General features: G+C 51.1%; 5 protein-coding genes across 5 annotated transcripts; all 5 read left to right on the top strand.

Moving 5' to 3' along the window:
• Positions 1 to 590: 590 nt before the first annotated feature.
• On the top strand, positions 591 to 3,042 carry LOC128938719 (inositol 1,4,5-trisphosphate receptor-interacting protein-like 1). The gene is given in 5 exon segments (XM_054279062.1): positions 591 to 791; positions 1,174 to 1,333; positions 1,576 to 1,702; positions 1,811 to 2,701; positions 2,703 to 3,042. Coding segments are annotated over 5 exon segments (1,719 nt in total).
• Positions 3,043 to 3,722: 680 nt separating this feature from the next.
• LOC128938718 (inositol 1,4,5-trisphosphate receptor-interacting protein-like 1) lies at positions 3,723 to 6,174 on the top strand. Its single transcript, XM_054279061.1, is given in 5 exon segments — positions 3,723 to 3,923; positions 4,306 to 4,465; positions 4,708 to 4,834; positions 4,943 to 5,833; positions 5,835 to 6,174. Coding segments are annotated over 5 exon segments (1,719 nt in total).
• A 679-nt stretch (positions 6,175 to 6,853) lies between these two features.
• Positions 6,854 to 9,308, top strand: LOC128938717 (inositol 1,4,5-trisphosphate receptor-interacting protein-like 1). Its single transcript, XM_054279060.1, is given in 5 exon segments — positions 6,854 to 7,054; positions 7,437 to 7,596; positions 7,839 to 7,965; positions 8,074 to 8,962; positions 8,964 to 9,308. Coding segments are annotated over 5 exon segments (1,722 nt in total).
• A 679-nt stretch (positions 9,309 to 9,987) lies between these two features.
• LOC128938716 (inositol 1,4,5-trisphosphate receptor-interacting protein-like 1) lies at positions 9,988 to 12,442 on the top strand. Its single transcript, XM_054279059.1, is given in 5 exon segments — positions 9,988 to 10,188; positions 10,571 to 10,730; positions 10,973 to 11,099; positions 11,208 to 12,096; positions 12,098 to 12,442. Coding segments are annotated over 5 exon segments (1,722 nt in total).
• A 679-nt stretch (positions 12,443 to 13,121) lies between these two features.
• On the top strand, positions 13,122 to 15,519 carry LOC128938715 (inositol 1,4,5-trisphosphate receptor-interacting protein-like 1). The gene is given in 5 exon segments (XM_054279058.1): positions 13,122 to 13,322; positions 13,705 to 13,864; positions 14,107 to 14,233; positions 14,342 to 15,235; positions 15,237 to 15,519. Coding segments are annotated over 5 exon segments (1,665 nt in total).
• The last annotated feature ends 3,904 nt before the right edge of the window (positions 15,520 to 19,423 follow it).

Raw genomic sequence — 19,423 nt, 5'->3', positions numbered from 1 at the left:
TGCATTCAGTTAGTGCAGTATATATTAGTACTCAGTAATTAATGCTCTTACTATATTTATTAATCTCCCATAAGCAGTGTGTTTACTATGTAGATATTAGCACCCAGTAGTTACTGAATTTACCATAGGTATAGGGAAAGTGTGGTTAGTGCCTTAATATAGATATTAATGCCCTCTAGTTAGTGCCTTCAGCAATCCCCATCCTTCTTTGGATTTTTTTCAATAAACTGGGCTATTCCAGTATCTGGATTGTGCAGACTCTTCTTGAACTTGAGAAGAACTAGTGCATTTGTAAATTCTACTAGTTGTTAATTTGTGATTGGGTGGGAGCAGGCACTGTTATTAACAAGCCTTTTTTACAAACACACAAAATAATCCCTTCGTGTTGCTCCTCTCGGTTGTCTTCCTGGTGCAGCAGCCACTGATGACCACGGTGGCTTCAAAGATGATTTTTGCCCTGTGTTGTCCTTGCCCTCTCAGTCCATGCTGGCCATCCCACCTGGGCTCCGAAACTGCCTGGCAGCTGTGGTTGGGCAGGCACCAAACATGAGCCAGCGCTGCTGTGACTCCTTGTGTTCACTGGGGTGACAATGAAGGTTGGGCCCATCCCAGATGCTCTGCTGGGTTTTGGCACTCCAGGAATGAACTTGTTGCACATGCAGAACGCTGTGCTGTTGTGCTGTGTCGGCAGTGAGAATTGCCTGCTGGAAATCACCTCCCCCACAGCTGCTCATCATCCTTACGAAGCGTCTCCAGGGAATCAAGGTCCTCTGGCCGTGGCACAGCAGGAAGTGAGATCCTGCTATGGGGAAGCCCCATGTCACTTCCAGGCCATTCACCAGTACACACCCAGGGGCGTCACACAGGTTCCAAGAGTGACCCCAAAAGCACACATGTCAGCAGCAAGGCAAGCAGTTCTATCTCTGAGCAGAAGACTTCCAGGAACAAAGCATTCATGGTCATGTTACCAATTTTGCGATTAGGAAGGCTTTGAGGCCTCCTAAATATTTTGTGAAGGGAAGAGCAAGGGTGTCCATTGCGACCCATGGGACTGCTGTTTTTGCATGTCAGGTCTTTGCTTGCCAGGGGCCATTAGGATTCCCAGAGGTGCGGTAGAGATGGAAGGCGGGGTAGGCCTGGCCCGGATGCACACTGGCATGTGTGACATCACAGCCGCAGTGTGACAATGGGGGCAGCTGCCAGGAGGAGCAGCAGGTAACGCTGCCCCAGTGCAGCCTCGGCGAGCGGCGAGTGTCCACGCAGACAGGAGGCTGTGCTGAACGCGGAGAGAGGCCCACGGCAGAAACGCGAGTATTCGGGGAGCGGCTTCTCAGTGTGCATCCAGAGGCCCGTCTCTGGTGGCAGGGCCTTTGTCCAGACCCTTTGTGCCGGTGCTGGGGCAGCGGCACAGGCCTGGCAGGCTGCCAGCCTCCGGGCCCCCTCTGTCCTGCCTTGAGATCCCTGGGGCTCCTGTCCCCTCTTGCCCTAGCAGTAGCTCCCTCCCTTCCCCACTGAAGCCCTGCTCACTGCTTTTGGCCATGTTTGCCATTACATTCCTTCTCTTGCTTGTGCAAGGCCTCACCCAGTACCCGCAGCAGGCCGGGGATGGGCTGGATGAGGCCACCCTGGAGCGCATGCAGCAGCGTGCTGAGTATCTGGAGCAGCAGATGACTCAGCTGATTCAGGAGCTGGAGCAGATGAAGCTGGAGCAGAGTGGTGGGGCCTGGGGAGCCCTGCCTGGGTGGCAGTTCGTGGCTCTGAGTGGAATCCTCATGCTTCTCTTGGTGCTGTGGTTTGGGCATGGGAAAAGTCGATGTGATCGAGACAAAGGTGGCCACAAGGAGAGGTCCAGCAGCAACTTGGTGGAGGAGGAAGAAAGACGGAACGTTGTTGGAAATGTGGAAGAGGGCAATGTCGATGACAAGCAGGAGATGGCAAATGGAGAAGAAGACAGTAACAATGTGCAAAGGAAGCTTGGAAGCCTTTTAGAGGAGCGCATAGAGGAGTTTCCTGTTCTGGATCTGGACAAAGGATTCTCCATGATCGCGGACCTGGTGGACAAACTCATCCACGTCTTTGGAGAAGGCTTGTCCAACAGTTTCTACCCGGTGCCACAACCAGCCATGGGCATTGGCAGCGCCTTTGAAGGCTGCGGTCCCCATGCACAAGATGTTGTGCACCGTTTGCTTGTTCCCCTGAGTCCCCCTCCAGGACATGCTTTCCACCTGGAGCTGGACACTGCAGGAGGGGTCCAGAGGAACTTCTGTGTCCGTGTGGAGCGGGTGTGCACCTGCAGGAGGGAGAGGCTGGAGGAGGACATGCTGTGTTTCCTCCACCACCCCGAGGAGGAGCTGAGAAGGAAACAGGACCCCAGCCTCCTGCACACCCTGTGCACCGGCTGCTGTCTAGATGTGGAGAAAACTGTCCACTGGTTCTATGGATTTGTGAGAGTCGCCTGGCTGCTGTTGCCTGAATCGTGCCACTGGCGTTTAAGGTTGCAGCCCTCCAGCCGCTCCTGCAAATTTCAGCTGAGCAAAGACAAGGAAAGCTTCACGGTTGAGATGTTCTTTGCCGTGCGGCAAGGAGACTCAGATGTCTTTGTGAGCAGCCAGCCTACAGAAGTAGGCATCCCAAGCACAACGTGGCTGGAGACTTATGCCGTGGCAGAGGCAAAATTCTTCAGGCACATTTCCAGACAGGTCTCCCAGGCTGCAGCTCCTCACGGGCTTCCTGATGGGTGTGGGTTTCTCCAGCTGTGTCCTGATGACAGTGGTGACACACCTCCTGAGCACTGTACCCCTGACAGGGTGGGGCAGGAGTGATTTTGGGCAGCGAGTGATGGCTATCCTGAAGTCCCTCCGCTGCTCACTGGAGATAAAACAGCTTCACCACTTTGTCATCGGCAATGCGAGCTTTCCTACGGAGATCAGCTTGCCCTCCGGCTTCCAGGTGGCTGTAGCACCCAACGTCCTTGAGCACCTGGCCAGAAGTCCAGATACCCACAGGAAGGCCGTGCAGGACCACAATTGCCTCAACTGCTGATCTACAGCCAGTGAAAGAGATCCTGGTGCACAGAGCTGTGCCTGTGGGGCCTCTTGACAGACCCTGTATATATAAACCTCCCGTAGTTAGTGCATTCAGTTAGTGCAGTATATATTAGTACTCAGTAATTAATGCTCTTACTATATTTATTAATCTCCCATAAGCAGTGTGTTTACTATGTAGATATTAGCACCCAGTAGTTACTGAATTTACCATAGGTATAGGGAAAGTGTGGTTAGTGCCTTAATATAGATATTAATGCCCTCTAGTTAGTGCCTTCAGCAATCCCCATCCTTCTTTGGATTTTTTTCAATAAACTGGGCTATTCCAGTATCTGGATTGTGCAGACTCTTCTTGAACTTGAGAAGAACTAGTGCATTTGTAAATTCTACTAGTTGTTAATTTGTGATTGGGTGGGAGCAGGCACTGTTATTAACAAGCCTTTTTTACAAACACACAAAATAATCCCTTCGTGTTGCTCCTCTCGGTTGTCTTCCTGGTGCAGCAGCCACTGATGACCACGGTGGCTTCAAAGATGATTTTTGCCCTGTGTTGTCCTTGCCCTCTCAGTCCATGCTGGCCATCCCACCTGGGCTCCGAAACTGCCTGGCAGCTGTGGTTGGGCAGGCACCAAACATGAGCCAGCGCTGCTGTGACTCCTTGTGTTCACTGGGGTGACAATGAAGGTTGGGCCCATCCCAGATGCTCTGCTGGGTTTTGGCACTCCAGGAATGAACTTGTTGCACATGCAGAACGCTGTGCTGTTGTGCTGTGTCGGCAGTGAGAATTGCCTGCTGGAAATCACCTCCCCCACAGCTGCTCATCATCCTTACGAAGCGTCTCCAGGGAATCAAGGTCCTCTGGCCGTGGCACAGCAGGAAGTGAGATCCTGCTATGGGGAAGCCCCATGTCACTTCCAGGCCATTCACCAGTACACACCCAGGGGCGTCACACAGGTTCCAAGAGTGACCCCAAAAGCACACATGTCAGCAGCAAGGCAAGCAGTTCTATCTCTGAGCAGAAGACTTCCAGGAACAAAGCATTCATGGTCATGTTACCAATTTTGCGATTAGGAAGGCTTTGAGGCCTCCTAAATATTTTGTGAAGGGAAGAGCAAGGGTGTCCATTGTGACCCATGGGACTGCTGTTTTTGCATGTCAGGTCTTTGCTTGCCAGGGGCCATTAGGATTCCCAGAGGTGCGGTAGAGATGGAAGGCGGGGTAGGCCTGGCCCGGATGCACACTGGCATGTGTGACATCACAGCCGCAGTGTGACAATGGGGGCAGCTGCCAGGAGGAGCAGCAGGTAACGCTGCCCCAGTGCAGCCTCGGCGAGCGGCGAGTGTCCACGCAGACAGGAGGCTGTGCTGAACGCGGAGAGAGGCCCACGGCAGAAACGCGAGTATTCGGGGAGCGGCTTCTCAGTGGGCATCCAGAGGCCCGTCTCTGGTGGCAGGGCCTTTGTCCAGACCCTTTGTGCCGGTGCTGGGGCAGCGGCACAGGCCTGGCAGGCTGCCAGCCCCTGGGCCCCCTCTGTCCTGCCTTGAGATCCCTGGGGCTCCTGTCCCCTCTTGCCCTAGCAGTAGCTCCCTCCCTTCCCCACTGAAGCCCTGCTCACTGCTTTTGGCCATGTTTGCCATTACATTCCTTCTCTTGCTTGTGCAAGGCCTCACCCAGTACCCGCAGCAGGCCGGGGATGGGCTGGATGAGGCCACCCTGGAGCGCATGCAGCAGCGTGCTGAGTATCTGGAGCAGCAGATGACTCAGCTGATTCAGGAGCTGGAGCAGATGAAGCTGGAGCAGAGTGGTGGGGCCTGGGGAGCCCTGCCTGGGTGGCAGTTCGTGGCTCTGAGTGGAATCCTCATGCTTCTCTTGGTGCTGTGGTTTGGGCATGGGAAAAGTCGATGTGATCGAGACAAAGGTGGCCACAAGGAGAGGTCCAGCAGCAACTTGGTGGAGGAGGAAGAAAGACGGAACGTTGTTGGAAATGTGGAAGAGGGCAATGTCGATGACAAGCAGGAGATGGCAAATGGAGAAGAAGACAGTAACAATGTGCAAAGGAAGCTTGGAAGCCTTTTAGAGGAGCGCATAGAGGAGTTTCCTGTTCTGGATCTGGACAAAGGATTCTCCATGATCGCGGACCTGGTGGACAAACTCATCCACGTCTTTGGAGAAGGCTTGTCCAACAGTTTCTACCCGGTGCCACAACCAGCCATGGGCATTGGCAGCGCCTTTGAAGGCTGCGGTCCCCATGCACAAGATGTTGTGCACCGTTTGCTTGTTCCCCTGAGTCCCCCTCCAGGACATGCTTTCCACCTGGAGCTGGACACTGCAGGAGGGGTCCAGAGGAACTTCTGTGTCCGTGTGGAGCGGGTGTGCACCTGCAGGAGGGAGAGGCTGGAGGAGGACATGCTGTGTTTCCTCCACCACCCCGAGGAGGAGCTGAGAAGGAAACAGGACCCCAGCCTCCTGCACACCCTGTGCACCGGCTGCTGTCTAGATGTGGAGAAAACTGTCCACTGGTTCTATGGATTTGTGAGAGTCGCCTGGCTGCTGTTGCCTGAATCGTGCCACTGGCGTTTAAGGTTGCAGCCCTCCAGCCGCTCCTGCAAATTTCAGCTGAGCAAAGACAAGGAAAGCTTCACGGTTGAGATGTTCTTTGCCGTGCGGCAAGGAGACTCAGATGTCTTTGTGAGCAGCCAGCCTACAGAAGTAGGCATCCCAAGCACAACGTGGCTGGAGACTTATGCCGTGGCAGAGGCAAAATTCTTCAGGCACATTTCCAGACAGGTCTCCCAGGCTGCAGCTCCTCACGGGCTTCCTGATGGGTGTGGGTTTCTCCAGCTGTGTCCTGATGACAGTGGTGACACACCTCCTGAGCACTGTACCCCTGACAGGGTGGGGCAGGAGTGATTTTGGGCAGCGAGTGATGGCTATCCTGAAGTCCCTCCGCTGCTCACTGGAGATAAAACAGCTTCACCACTTTGTCATCGGCAATGCGAGCTTTCCTACGGAGATCAGCTTGCCCTCCGGCTTCCAGGTGGCTGTAGCACCCAACGTCCTTGAGCACCTGGCCAGAAGTCCAGATACCCACAGGAAGGCCGTGCAGGACCACAATTGCCTCAACTGCTGATCTACAGCCAGTGAAAGAGATCCTGGTGCACAGAGCTGTGCCTGTGGGGCCTCTTGACAGACCCTGTATATATAAACCTCCCGTAGTTAGTGCATTCAGTTAGTGCAGTATATATTAGTACTCAGTAATTAATGCTCTTACTATATTTATTAATCTCCCATAAGCAGTGTGTTTACTATGTAGATATTAGCACCCAGTAGTTACTGAATTTACCATAGGTATAGGGAAAGTGTGGTTAGTGCCTTAATATAGATATTAATGCCCTCTAGTTAGTGCCTTCAGCAATCCCCATCCTTCTTTGGATTTTTTTCAATAAACTGGGCTATTCCAGTATCTGGATTGTGCAGACTCTTCTTGAACTTGAGAAGAACTAGTGCATTTGTAAATTCTACTAGTTGTTAATTTGTGATTGGGTGGGAGCAGGCACTGTTATTAACAAGCCTTTTTTACAAACACACAAAATAATCCCTTCGTGTTGCTCCTCTCGGTTGTCTTCCTGGTGCAGCAGCCACTGATGACCACGGTGGCTTCAAAGATGATTTTGCCCTGTGTTGTCCTTGCCTTCTCAGTCCATGCTGGCCATCCCACCTGGGCTCCGAAACTGCCTGGCAGCTGTGGTTGGGCAGGCACCAAACATGAGCCAGCGCTGCTGTGACTCCTTGTGTTCACTGGGGTGACAATGAAGGTTGGGCCCATCCCAGATGCTCTGCTGGGTTTTGGCACTCCAGGAATGAACTTGTTGCACATGCAGAACGCTGTGCTATTGTGCTGTGTCGGCAGTGAGAATTGCCTGCTGGAAATCACCTCCCCCACAGCTGCTCATCATCCTTACGAAGCGTCTCCAGGGAATCAAGGTCCTCTGGCCGTGGCACAGCAGGAAGTGAGATCCTGCTATGGGGAAGCCCCATGTCACTTCCAGGCCATTCACCAGTACACACCCAGGGGCGTCACACAGGTTCCAAGAGTGACCCCAAAAGCACACATGTCAGCAGCAAGGCAAGCAGTTCTATCTCTGAGCAGAAGACTTCCAGGAACAAAGCATTCATGGTCATGTTACCAATTTTGCGATTAGGAAGGCTTTGAGGCCTCCTAAATATTTTGTGAAGGGAAGAGCAAGGGTGTCCATTGCGACCCATGGGACTGCTGTTTTTGCATGTCAGGTCTTTGCTTGCCAGGGGCCATTAGGATTCCCAGAGGTGCGGTAGAGATGGAAGGCGGGGTAGGCCTGGCCCGGATGCACACTGGCATGTGTGACATCACAGCCGCAGTGTGACAATGGGGGCAGCTGCCAGGAGGAGCAGCAGGTAACGCTGCCCCAGTGCAGCCTCGGCGAGCGGCGAGTGTCCACGCAGACAGGAGGCTGTGCTGAACGCGGAGAGAGGCCCACGGCAGAAACGCGAGTATTCGGGGAGCGGCTTCTCAGTGTGCATCCAGAGGCCCGTCTCTGGTGGCAGGGCCTTTGTCCAGACCCTTTGTGCCGGTGCTGGGGCAGCGGCACAGGCCTGGCAGGCTGCCAGCCTCCGGGCCCCCTCTGTCCTGCCTTGAGATCCCTGGGGCTCCTGTCCCCTCTTGCCCTAGCAGTAGCTCCCTCCCTTCCCCACTGAAGCCCTGCTCACTGCTTTTGGCCATGTTTGCCATTACATTCCTTCTCTTGCTTGTGCAAGGCCTCACCCAGTACCCGCAGCAGGCCGGGGATGGGCTGGATGAGGCCACCCTGGAGCGCATGCAGCAGCGTGCTGAGTATCTGGAGCAGCAGATGACTCAGCTGATTCAGGAGCTGGAGCAGATGAAGCTGGAGCAGAGTGGTGGGGCCTGGGGAGCCCTGCCTGGGTGGCAGTTCGTGGCTCTGAGCGGAATCCTCATGCTTCTCTTGGTGCTGTTGTTTGGGCATGGGAAAAGTCGATGTGATCGAGACAAAGGTGGCCACAAGGAGAGGTCCAGCAGCAACTTGGTGAAGGAGGAAGAAAGACGGAACGTTGTTGGAAATGTGGAAAAGGGCAATGTCGATGACAAGCAGGAGATGGCAAATGGAGAAGAAGATGATGGTAACAATGTGCAAAGGAAGCTTGGAAGCCTTTTAGAGGAGCGCATAGAGGAGTTTCCTGTTCTGGATCTAGACAAAGGATTCTCCATGATCACGGACCTGGTGGACAAACTCATCCACGTCTTTGGAGAAGGCTTGTCCAACAGTTTCTACCCGGTGCCACAACCAGCCATGGGCATTGGCAGCGCCTTTGAAGGCTGCGGTCCCCATGCACAAGACGTTGTGCACCGTTTGCTTGTTCCCCTGAGTCCCCCTCCAGGACATGCCTTCCACCTGGAGCTGGACACTGCAGGAGGGGTCCAGAGGAACTTCTGTGTCCGTGTGGAGCGGGTGTGCACCTGCAGGAGGGAGAGGCTGGAGGAGGACATGCTGTGTTTCCTCCACCACCCCGAGGAGGAGCTGAGAAGGAAACAGGACCCCAGCCTCCTGCACACCCTGTGCACTGGCTGCTGTCTAGATGTGGAGAAAACTGTCCACTGGTTCTATGGATTTGTGAGAGTCGCCTGGCTGCTGTTGCCTGAATCGTGCCACTGGCGTTTAAGGTTGCAGCCCTCCAGCCGCTCCTGCAAATTTCAGCTGAGCAAAGACAAGGAAAGCTTCACGGTTGAGATGTTCTTTGCCGTGCGGCAAGGAGACTCAGATGTCTTTGTGAGCAGCCAGCCTACAGAAGTAGGCATCCCAAGCACAACGTGGCTGGAGACTTATGCCGTGGCAGAGGCAAAATTCTTCAGGCACATTTCCAGACAGGTCTCCCAGGCTGCAGCTCCTCACGGGCTTCCTGATGGGTGTGGGTTTCTCCAGCTGTGTCCTGATGACAGTGGTGACACACCTCCTGAGCACTGTACCCCTGACAGGGTGGGGCAGGAGTGATTTTGGGCAGCGAGTGATGGCTATCCTGAAGTCCCTCCGCTGCTCACTGGAGATAAAACAGCTTCACCACTTTGTCATCGGCAATGCGAGCTTTCCTACGGAGATCAGCTTGCCCTCCGGCTTCCAGGTGGCTGTAGCACCCAACGTCCTTGAGCACCTGGCCAGAAGTCCAGATACCCACAGGAAGGCCGTGCAGGACCACAATTGCCTCAACTGCTGATCTACAGCCAGTGAAAGAGATCCTGGTGCACAGAGCTGTGCCTGTGGGGCCTCTTGACAGACCCTGTATATATAAACCTCCCGTAGTTAGTGCATTCAGTTAGTGCAGTATATATTAGTACTCAGTAATTAATGCTCTTACTATATTTATTAATCTCCCATAAGCAGTGTGTTTACTATGTAGATATTAGCACCCAGTAGTTACTGAATTTACCATAGGTATAGGGAAAGTGTGGTTAGTGCCTTAATATAGATATTAATGCCCTCTAGTTAGTGCCTTCAGCAATCCCCATCCTTCTTTGGATTTTTTTCAATAAACTGGGCTATTCCAGTATCTGGATTGTGCAGACTCTTCTTGAACTTGAGAAGAACTAGTGCATTTGTAAATTCTACTAGTTGTTAATTTGTGATTGGGTGGGAGCAGGCACTGTTATTAACAAGCCTTTTTTACAAACACACAAAATAATCCCTTCGTGTTGCTCCTCTCGGTTGTCTTCCTGGTGCAGCAGCCACTGATGACCACGGTGGCTTCAAAGATGATTTTGCCCTGTGTTGTCCTTGCCTTCTCAGTCCATGCTGGCCATCCCACCTGGGCTCCGAAACTGCCTGGCAGCTGTGGTTGGGCAGGCACCAAACATGAGCCAGCGCTGCTGTGACTCCTTGTGTTCACTGGGGTGACAATGAAGGTTGGGCCCATCCCAGATGCTCTGCTGGGTTTTGGCACTGCAGAAATGAACTTGTTGCACATGCAGAACGCTGTGCTGTTGTGCTGTGTCGGCAGTGAGAATTGCCTGCTGGAAATCACCTCCCCCACAGCTGCTCATCATCCTTACGAAGCGTCTCCAGGGAATCAAGGTCCTCTGGCCGTGGCACAGCAGGAAGTGAGATCCTGCTATGGGGAAGCCCCATGTCACTTCCAGGCCATTCACCAGTACACACCCAGGGGCGTCACACAGGTTCCAAGAGTGACCCCAAAAGCACACATGTCAGCAGCAAGGCAAGCAGTTCTATCTCTGAGCAGAAGACTTCCAGGAACAAAGCATTCATGGTCATGTTACCAATTTTGCGATTAGGAAGGCTTTGAGGCCTCCTAAATATTTTGTGAAGGGAAGAGCAAGGGTGTCCATTGCGACCCACGGGTCTGCTGTTTTTGCATGTCAGGTCTTTGCTTGCCAGGGGCCATTAGGATTCCCAGAGGTGCGGTAGAGATGGAAGGCGGGGTAGGCCTGGCCCGGATGCACACTGGCATGTGTGACATCACAGCCGCAGTGTGACAATGGGGGCAGCTGCCAGGAGGAGCAGCAGGTAACGCTGCCCCAGTGCAGCCTCGGCGAGCGGCGAGTGTCCACGCAGACAGGAGGCTGTGCTGAACGCGGAGAGAGGCCCACGGCAGAAACGCGAGTATTTGGGGAGCGGCTTCTCAGTGTGCATCCAGAGGCCCGTCTCTGGTGGCAGGGCCTTTGTCCAGACCCTTTGTGCCGGTGCTGGGGCAGCGGCACAGGCCTGGCAGGCTGCCAGCCTCCGGGCCCCCTCTGTCCTGCCTTGAGATCCCTGGGGCTCCTGTCCCCTCTTGCCCTAGCAGTAGCTCCCTCCCTTCCCCACTGAAGCCCTGCTCACTGCTTTTGGCCATGTTTGCCATTACATTCCTTCTCTTGCTTGTGCAAGGCCTCACCCAGTACCCGCAGCAGGCCGGGGATGGGCTGGATGAGGCCACCCTGGAGCGCATGCAGCAGCGTGCTGAGTATCTGGAGCAGCAGATGACTCAGCTGATTCAGGAGCTGGAGCAGATGAAGCTGGAGCAGAGTGGTGGGGCCTGGGGAGCCCTGCCGGGGTGGCAGTTCGTGGCTCTGAGCGGAATCCTCATGCTTCTCTTGGTGCTGTTGTTTGGGCATGGGAAAAGTCGATGTGATCGAGACAAAGGTGGCCACAAGGAGAGGTCCAGCAGCAACTTGGTGGAGGAGGAAGAAAGACGGAACGTTGTTGGAAATGTGGAAGAGGGCAATGTCGATGACAAGCAGGAGATGGCAAATGGAGAAGAAGACGATGGTAACAATGTGCAAAGGATGCTTGGAAGCCTTTTAGAGGAGCGCATAGAGGAGTTTCCTGTTCTGGATCTAGACAAAGGATTCTCCATGATCACGGACCTGGTGGACAAACTCATCCACGTCTTTGGAGAAGGCTTGTCCAACAGTTTCTACCCGGTGCCACAACCAGCCATGGGCATTGGCAGCGCCTTTGAAGGCTGCGGTCCCCATGCACAAGACGTTGTGCACCGTTTGCTTGTTCCCCTGAGTCCCCCTCCAGGACATGCTTTCCACCTGGAGCTGGACACTGCAGGAGGGGTCCAGAGGAACTTCTGTGTCCGTGTGGAGCGGGTGTGCACCTGCAGGAGGGAGAGGCTGGAGGAGGACATGCTGTGTTTCCTCCACCACCCCGAGGAGGAGCTGAGAAGGAAACAGGACCCCAGCCTCCTGCACACCCTGTGCACCGGCTGCTGTCTAGATGTGGAGAAAACTGTCCACTGGTTCTATGGATTTGTGAGAGTCGCCTGGCTGCTGTTGCCTGAATCATGCCACTGGCGTTTAAGGTTGCAGCCCTCCAGCCGCTCCTGCAAATTTCAGCTGAGCAAAGACAAGGAAAGCTTCACGGTTGAGATGTTCTTTGCCGTGCGGCAAGGAGACTCAGATGTCTTTGTGAGCAGCCAGCCTACAGAAGTAGGCATCCCAAGCACAACGTGGCTGGAGACTTATGCCGTGGCAGAGGCAAAATTCTTCAGGCACATTTCCAGACAGGTCTCCCAGGCTGCAGCTCCTCACGGGCTTCCTGATGGGTGTGGGTTTCTCCAGCTGTGTCCTGATGACAGTGGTGACACACCTCCTGAGCACTGTACCCCTGACAGGGTGGGGCAGGAGTGATTTTGGGCAGCGAGTGATGGCTATCCTGAAGTCCCTCCGCTGCTCACTGGAGATAAAACAGCTTCACCACTTTGTCATCGGCAATGCGAGCTTTCCTACGGAGATCAGCTTGCCCTCCGGCTTCCAGGTGGCTGTAGCACCCAACGTCCTTGAGCACCTGGCCAGAAGTCCAGATACCCACAGGAAGGCCGTGCAGGACTACAATTGCCTCAACTGCTGATCTACAGCCAGTGAAAGAGATCCTGGTGCACAGAGCTGTGCCTGTGGGGCCTCTTGACAGACCCTGTATATATAAACCTCCCGTAGTTAGTGCATTCAGTTAGTGCAGTATATATTAGTACTCAGTAATTAATGCTCTTACTATATTTATTAATCTCCCATAAGCAGTGTGTTTACTATATAGATATTAGCACCCAGTAGTTACTGAATTTACCATAGGTATAGGGAAAGTGTGGTTAGTGCCTTAATATAGATATTAATGCCCTCTAGTTAGTGCCTTCAGCAATCCCCATCCTTCTTTGGATTTTTTTCAATAAACTGGGCTATTCCAGTATCTGGATTGTGCAGACTCTTCTTGAACTTGAGAAGAACTAGTGCATTTGTAAATTCTACTAGTTGTTAATTTGTGATTGGGTGGGAGCAGGCACTGTTATTAACAAGCCTTTTTTACAAACACACAAAATAATCCCTTCGTGTTGCTCCTCTCGGTTGTCTTCCTGGTGCAGCAGCCACTGATGACCACGGTGGCTTCAAAGATGATTTTGCCCTGTGTTGTCCTTGCCTTCTCAGTCCATGCTGGCCATCCCACCTGGGCTCCGAAACTGCCTGGCAGCTGTGGTTGGGCAGGCACCAAACATGAGCCAGCGCTGCTGTGACTCCTTGTGTTCACTGGGGTGACAATGAAGGTTGGGCCCATCCCAGATGCTCTGCTGGGTTTTGGCACTCCAGGAATGAACTTGTTGCACATGCAGAACGCTGTGCTGTTGTGCTGTGTCGGCAGTGAGAATTGCCCGCTGGAAATCACCTCCCCCACAGCTGCTCATCATCCTTACGAAGCGTCTCCAGGGAATCAAGGTCCTCAGGCCGTGGCACAGCAGGAAGTGAGATCCTGCTATGGGGAAGCCCCATGTCACTTCCAGGCCATTCACCAGTACACACCCAGGGGCGTCACACAGGTTCCAAGAGTGACCCCAAAAGCACACATGTCAGCAGCAAGGCAAGCAGTTCTATCTCTGAGCAGAAGACTTCCAGGAACAAAGCATTCATGGTCATGTTACCAATTTTGCGATTAGGAAGGCTTTGAGGCCTCCTAAATATTTTGTGAAGGGAAGAGCAAGGGTGTCCATTGCGACCCATGGGACTGCTGTTTTTGCATGTCAGGTCTTTGCTTGCCAGGGGCCATTAGGATTCCCAGAGGTGCGGTAGAGATGGAAGGCGGGGTAGGCCTGGCCCGGATGCACACTGGCATGTGTGACATCACAGCCGCAGTGTGACAATGGGGGCAGCTGCCAGGAGGAGCAGCAGGTAACGCTGCCCCAGTGCAGCCTCGGCGAGCGGCGAGTGTCCACGCAGACAGGAGGCTGTGCTGAACGCGGAGAGAGGCCCACGGCAGAAACGCGAGTATTCGGGGAGCGGCTTCTCAGTGTGCATCCAGAGGCCCGTCTCTGGTGGCAGGGCCTTTGTCCAGACCCTTTGTGCCGGTGCTGGGGCAGCGGCACAGGCCTGGCAGGCTGCCAGCCTCCGGGCCCCCTCTGTCCTGCCTTGAGATCCCTGGGGCTCCTGTCCCCTCTTGCCCTAGCAGTAGCTCCCTCCCTTCCCCACTGAAGCCCTGCTCACTGCTTTTGGCCATGTTTGCCATTACATTCCTTCTCTTGCTTGTGCAAGGCCTCACCCAGTACCCGCAGCAGGCCGGGGATGGGCTGGATGAGGCCACCCTGGAGCGCATGCAGCAGCGTGCTGAGTATCTGGAGCAGCAGATGACTCAGCTGATTCAGGAGCTGGAGCAGATGAAGCTGGAGCAGAGTGGTGGGGCCTGGGGAGCCCTGCCTGGGTGGCAGTTCGTGGCTCTGAGCGGAATCCTCATGCTTCTCTTGGTGCTGTTGTTTGGGCATGGGAAAAGTCGATGTGATCGAGACAAAGGTGGCCACAAGGAGAGGTCCAGCAGCAACTTGGTGGAGGAGGAAGAAAGACGGAACGTTGTTGGAAATGTGGAAGAGGGCAATGTCGATGACAAGCAGGAGATGGCAAATGGAGAAGAAGACGATGGTAACAATGTGCAAAGGATGCTTGGAAGCCTTTTAGAGGAGCGCATAGAGGAGTTTCCTGTTCTGGATCTAGACAAAGGATTCTCCATGATCACGGACCTGGTGGACAAACTCATCCACGTCTTTGGAGAAGGCTTGTCCAACAGTTTCTACCCGGTGCCACAACCAGCCATGGGCATTGGCAGCGCCTTTGAAGGCTGCGGTCCCCATGCACAAGATGTTGTGCACCATTTGCTTGTTCCCCTGAGTCCCCCTCCAGGACATGCCTTCCACCTGGAGCTGGACACTGCAGGAGGGGTCCAGAGGAACTTCTGTGTCCGTGTGGAGCGGGTGTGCACCTGCAGGAGGGAGAGGCTGGAGGAGGACATGCTGTGTTTCCTCCACCACCCCGAGGAGGAGCTGAGAAGGAAACAGGACCCCAGCCTCCTGCACACCCTGTGCACCGGCTGCTGTCTAGATGTGGAGAAAACTGTCCACTGGTTCTATGGATTTGTGAGAGTCGCCTGGCTGCTGTTGCCTGAATCGTGCCACTGGCGTTTAAGGTTGCAGCCCTCCAGCCGCTCCTGCAAATTTCAGCTGAGCAAAGACAAGGAAAGCTTCACGGTTGAGATGTTCTTTGCCGTGCGGCAAGGAGACTCAGATGTCTTTGTGAGCAGCCAGCCTACAGAAGTAGGCATCCCAAGCACAACGTGGCTGGAGACTTATGCCGTGGCAGAGGCAAAATTCTTCAGGCACATTTCCAGACAGGTCTCCCAGCCTGCAGCTCCTCACGGGCTTCCTGATGGGTGTGGGTTTCTCCAGCTGTGTCCTGATGACAGTGGTGATACACCTCCTGAGCACTGTACCCCTGACAGGGTGGGGCAGGAGTGATTTTGGGCAGCGACTGATGGATATGCTGAAGTCCCTTCACTGCTCACTGGAGACAAAACAGGTTCACCAGTTTGTCATTGGCATTGAGAACTTTCCTACGGAGATGAGCTTGCCGTCCAACTTCCATGTAGCTGTAGCACCCAACGTCTTTGAGCAGTCCTGATACCCATAGGAAGACCGCGCAGGAATACAACAACTGCTGATCCACGGGTATTGAAGGGGAACTTGTGCCACTGAGCTGTGCCTGTTGGGCCCCTTGACAGAGCCTGTATATATTAAGCTTCCATAGTTAATGTATTTATGGTACATATCAGTATGCTGTAACTAGTGCTCTTAGTATATTTAATAATACCCTATAAGTAGTGGATATATATATATATATTAGGACTCAGTAGATAGTGAATTTACCATATGTATTCGGACCGTCTAGTTAGTGCTTTTTGTATATATCTTAATGCCCTCTAGTTAGTGTGTTCTGGTTATCCCCAACCTACTTTGGATTTTTTTCAATAAACTGGGCTATTCCAGTATCTGGATTTGAAGGTCTTTTTGAACTTTAGCAGATCTAGAGCATTTGTAAATTCTACTAGTTGTGAATTTGTGATTGGCTGGGAGTAGGCACTGTTATTAGGAAACCTTTTTTTACAAGCATACAAAATTCTGTCCATGTTGCTTCTCTCATTTGTCTTCTTGGTTTAGCAGCCACTTAAGACCACGGTGGCTTCAAAGATGATTTCTGCCCTGTCTTGTCCTTGCCCCTGAAGTCCATGTTGGCCATCCCACATGGGCTGTGAAACTCCCTCTCGGCTGTGGCTGGGCAGGGAGCAAGCAAATGCCACCGCTGCTGTGAGTCCTTGTATATACTGGGGTGACAATGAAGGTCATGCCCATCCCAGATGCTCTGCTGGGCTTTGGCACTGCAGGAATTAACTTCTTGGACATGCAGAACACTGCTGGCCGTGGGAGTTGCCTGCTGGAAATCACCCCCTCTCTCCACTGTCATAGGGGTTTCCTATGAGACGACTGAGATCTCTGTATTATAGCATGAATATGGACCTATTCACGGTTGTGGTCAAGGCTTTTTCCTTAGTATGTTTTGGAATATTGTCTTGAGTACAACCATACATTGTGTATAAGCATATCCTTCCCATTACTCTCAGCTGTCTGCAGTCACATAATCAAAATATTTCAAAGTGTAATGCAAATAAATATTAGTGTGTTTTGACTTTGTACATATTCATGTTCTCCTTGTACTTTTTGATACATGTTTCAAAATAAGGTGTTATTTTGTTGAAGAGTCGCTGTTCTTCTTACTTCATGCTTATCTGTCTTTAGAAATCAGAAGCCCAGGATATGTTTCCGAACTTCCCTGCCACATCCTGGGCTCTGATGTGACCCCAGACCTCTCCACTGCTTTATTTTAGAAGTGCTCCCGAGTCATCGGCTGAGAAGTGACAGCTCACTTTTTGACAGCTTAGCATTATAACTGTTTGAAAGAATGTCCTTTGGTGTCACTTCTCATGCTATGACTTCTTTCAACCCCCTCAAGAGGATTTTCTTGAGCATTCTCTGACTGTGATCGTATTGGAGCTGTTTCAGCACTCCTGACACACCTTTTGTGTCGCTGACAGGCACCGGAGAAAGGGCTTCCATGAACTCAGCTGAACTTGAGGATGTATAAAAGAAGCACGTTGGGCATTGCTCATGGGGATTTGTTTTTAACAATACAAATTTCCAAGGCTGTGAAATATTGAAATATTAAAGAGCAGATAGAGTGCAATGAAAGAAACATTTATGTATACTTCACAGCACTAGCTGATTTCAGAGGTTTTACACATTTATCAAAGAATTCTTTGTGTTAGTAAACCTGCTTGGGTTTTGAGCTCGTGGCTGCCTTGTGGAGAGATACTAAGTAAATACATAAAGTGATTGCTTGTGAATCACAGGAATACAATTTACAATGTGTTGAGTGAACACTTCCACATAATAAAATAAGGTACTCCATTACTATAATGCAAAGCTTTAACTGCTCATGTCGTGAATATAGGTGTGTTTTAGCAGGGACACAAATTAAAACAAGGTAATTACTGCCAGTGGTCTAGCAACAAGGGCTTTATGAGCAATTTAAATTATAAAAAAGCCCAGTAAAGCCTGAGAAGGTGGAGAAGATGCTGAGCAAACAAATATTGAATGTTTGATTAGGAAAAAGATATTATTTGAAGGAGATATTTCAGTTAAGGACATCTTTCTCCAGAAGACGTGCTACTGGGAGGAAAATTTCACACGTATTATTCAGGATCTGGCAGTTTTGTGTTAGGTGCTGCATTTGTTCTTTGAAGGTTTTAGTAAATTTTTCCAGAAAACCACTTTTTGGAGGAAAAACATGATATCTGTGGACTTGTTTCTGCTGATTTTTCATAATCTGCAGTTTCATATTCCCAATATGTACATTAGTCTCTGACAAAAAAAGAAAAAAAAACAGTGACCAAATAATTTTGAAAAACTCTTTAATCATAAGCAATGTATGTCTGAATATCTATGTCCTTTGGCTTTAAAATTAATTTTTATTGCTAGGATAGAAAATGAATTTTCTTCTGTGTCTATACAATTTTGTGATATACTTCATGTTGTATAGCAATGAGGTCAAATGCATCTTTGATACCAGCAAAAGAATGGATGTTATATCAAAATAAATTTGGCTGAGTGTTCAATGTGAACTGCTTTGAAAACAGTTTTATTGCTCCAGTTACACAGAAAAATTGTCCCCTCTAAATAAAAATCTTTATTCAGAACATAGACACACCTTGATTAGTAGTGTTAAACCCAGAAAGAGATCTGAACAACTCACACCATTTCTAGACACCTAATCATGTAATCGAATTTTCTTTTTTTTTTAATCCAAAATGGAGTGCTTCCCACGAGGAAGAAGTGCCAGCATCTCAGCCCACAGTCTTGTGTATCATGTACTCTGGGCAAGAAGGAGGTAGGGATTGGAACCCATTCATAGGAGAGAATTGAAACTTAGGTTCTTGGATTTTTGGATGTGCCCTAAGTCAGATTTGTTTGTGTAGGCAGACTGAAATTATCCATGAGATATGACCAGAGCTGCTCATCGCTGTGAAGGCTTAGATGCCTCTGAGCCAAATATGTGCCTTGGGCACTTTGGGCACCACTGAGTAGGACAGCAGCTTGGTGACAGCATTTTGGACTTCATATCCTTGTTTTGTTAAAATCCTATGTAGGATGCATTTGAGCCTTTACAAATTGTAGTGCATAAACTCTTGCAATGTATTTATCAACTTACAGGAATTCTCCTTATTAGTACTAAATAACACTGGCTTCAGTCATCCTTGTGGGCCCCTTCCAACTCAGGATAGTCTATGATTCTGTGAACATCCTGTTTCTCTTAGGATTTGAAGTTCCTCCCTTCCCAAATGGTAGAATATTATACTATTCATGTTGTGCCTCCATACTGTTCCATACTGTGCTTCAAGGATGCTTAGATTGATGGAAACTGCTTTCTGGATGTTTTTACCCCTTCTGTTTTATAAGCAAAACCGTCAATCCTCTTCTAACACCTAGTAACTGATGAGATCAGTCACTGTGTAGTTGTCAGAAAAGCAAGGACAGTGACCAAACTAACCTGGACTGCAGAGGAGGGATGTTTCATACAGTCAAAGAAAAATCCTGGGTCTGCTCAGAGAGATTGAAGGACTGCACTAGGGATGTTTACAAAAATGCTAGGTTTGAGGGCCTAGTCCTCTGACAACTCATGCCATCTATAAAAAAAGGAGATATGTCCATCCAGACAAAGAGGGTGAAATAGGCTTTACTCTAACTTGCCTAATCTTTTTCTGGTCACCATGTGATTAAAGTAACAATAAAAAAAACCCCAATAAGAAGTGTTGATCATTGGAGATTTAGTCCAGTTCCCTGGATATTGCCTGGAGATAACAGTTTGGAGAGAGAAGTGGCATCATATCTTCCTGTGCCACAAGTAAAACCTGTCAGCTGAACTAAGGTAGGTGTTTGTGGTGTTCACACTTGGAGAAAGGTGTTGAACAACT

Source organism: Melozone crissalis, unplaced genomic scaffold, assembly GCF_028551555.1.
Source record: "Melozone crissalis strain CALT ecotype California unplaced genomic scaffold, PUWL_Pcris_2 ptg000027l_1, whole genome shotgun sequence".
In the NCBI taxonomy this organism is placed as follows: Eukaryota; Metazoa; Chordata; class Aves; order Passeriformes; family Passerellidae; genus Melozone; species Melozone crissalis.
This window is presented reverse-complemented; position numbering and strand designations above follow the sequence as displayed.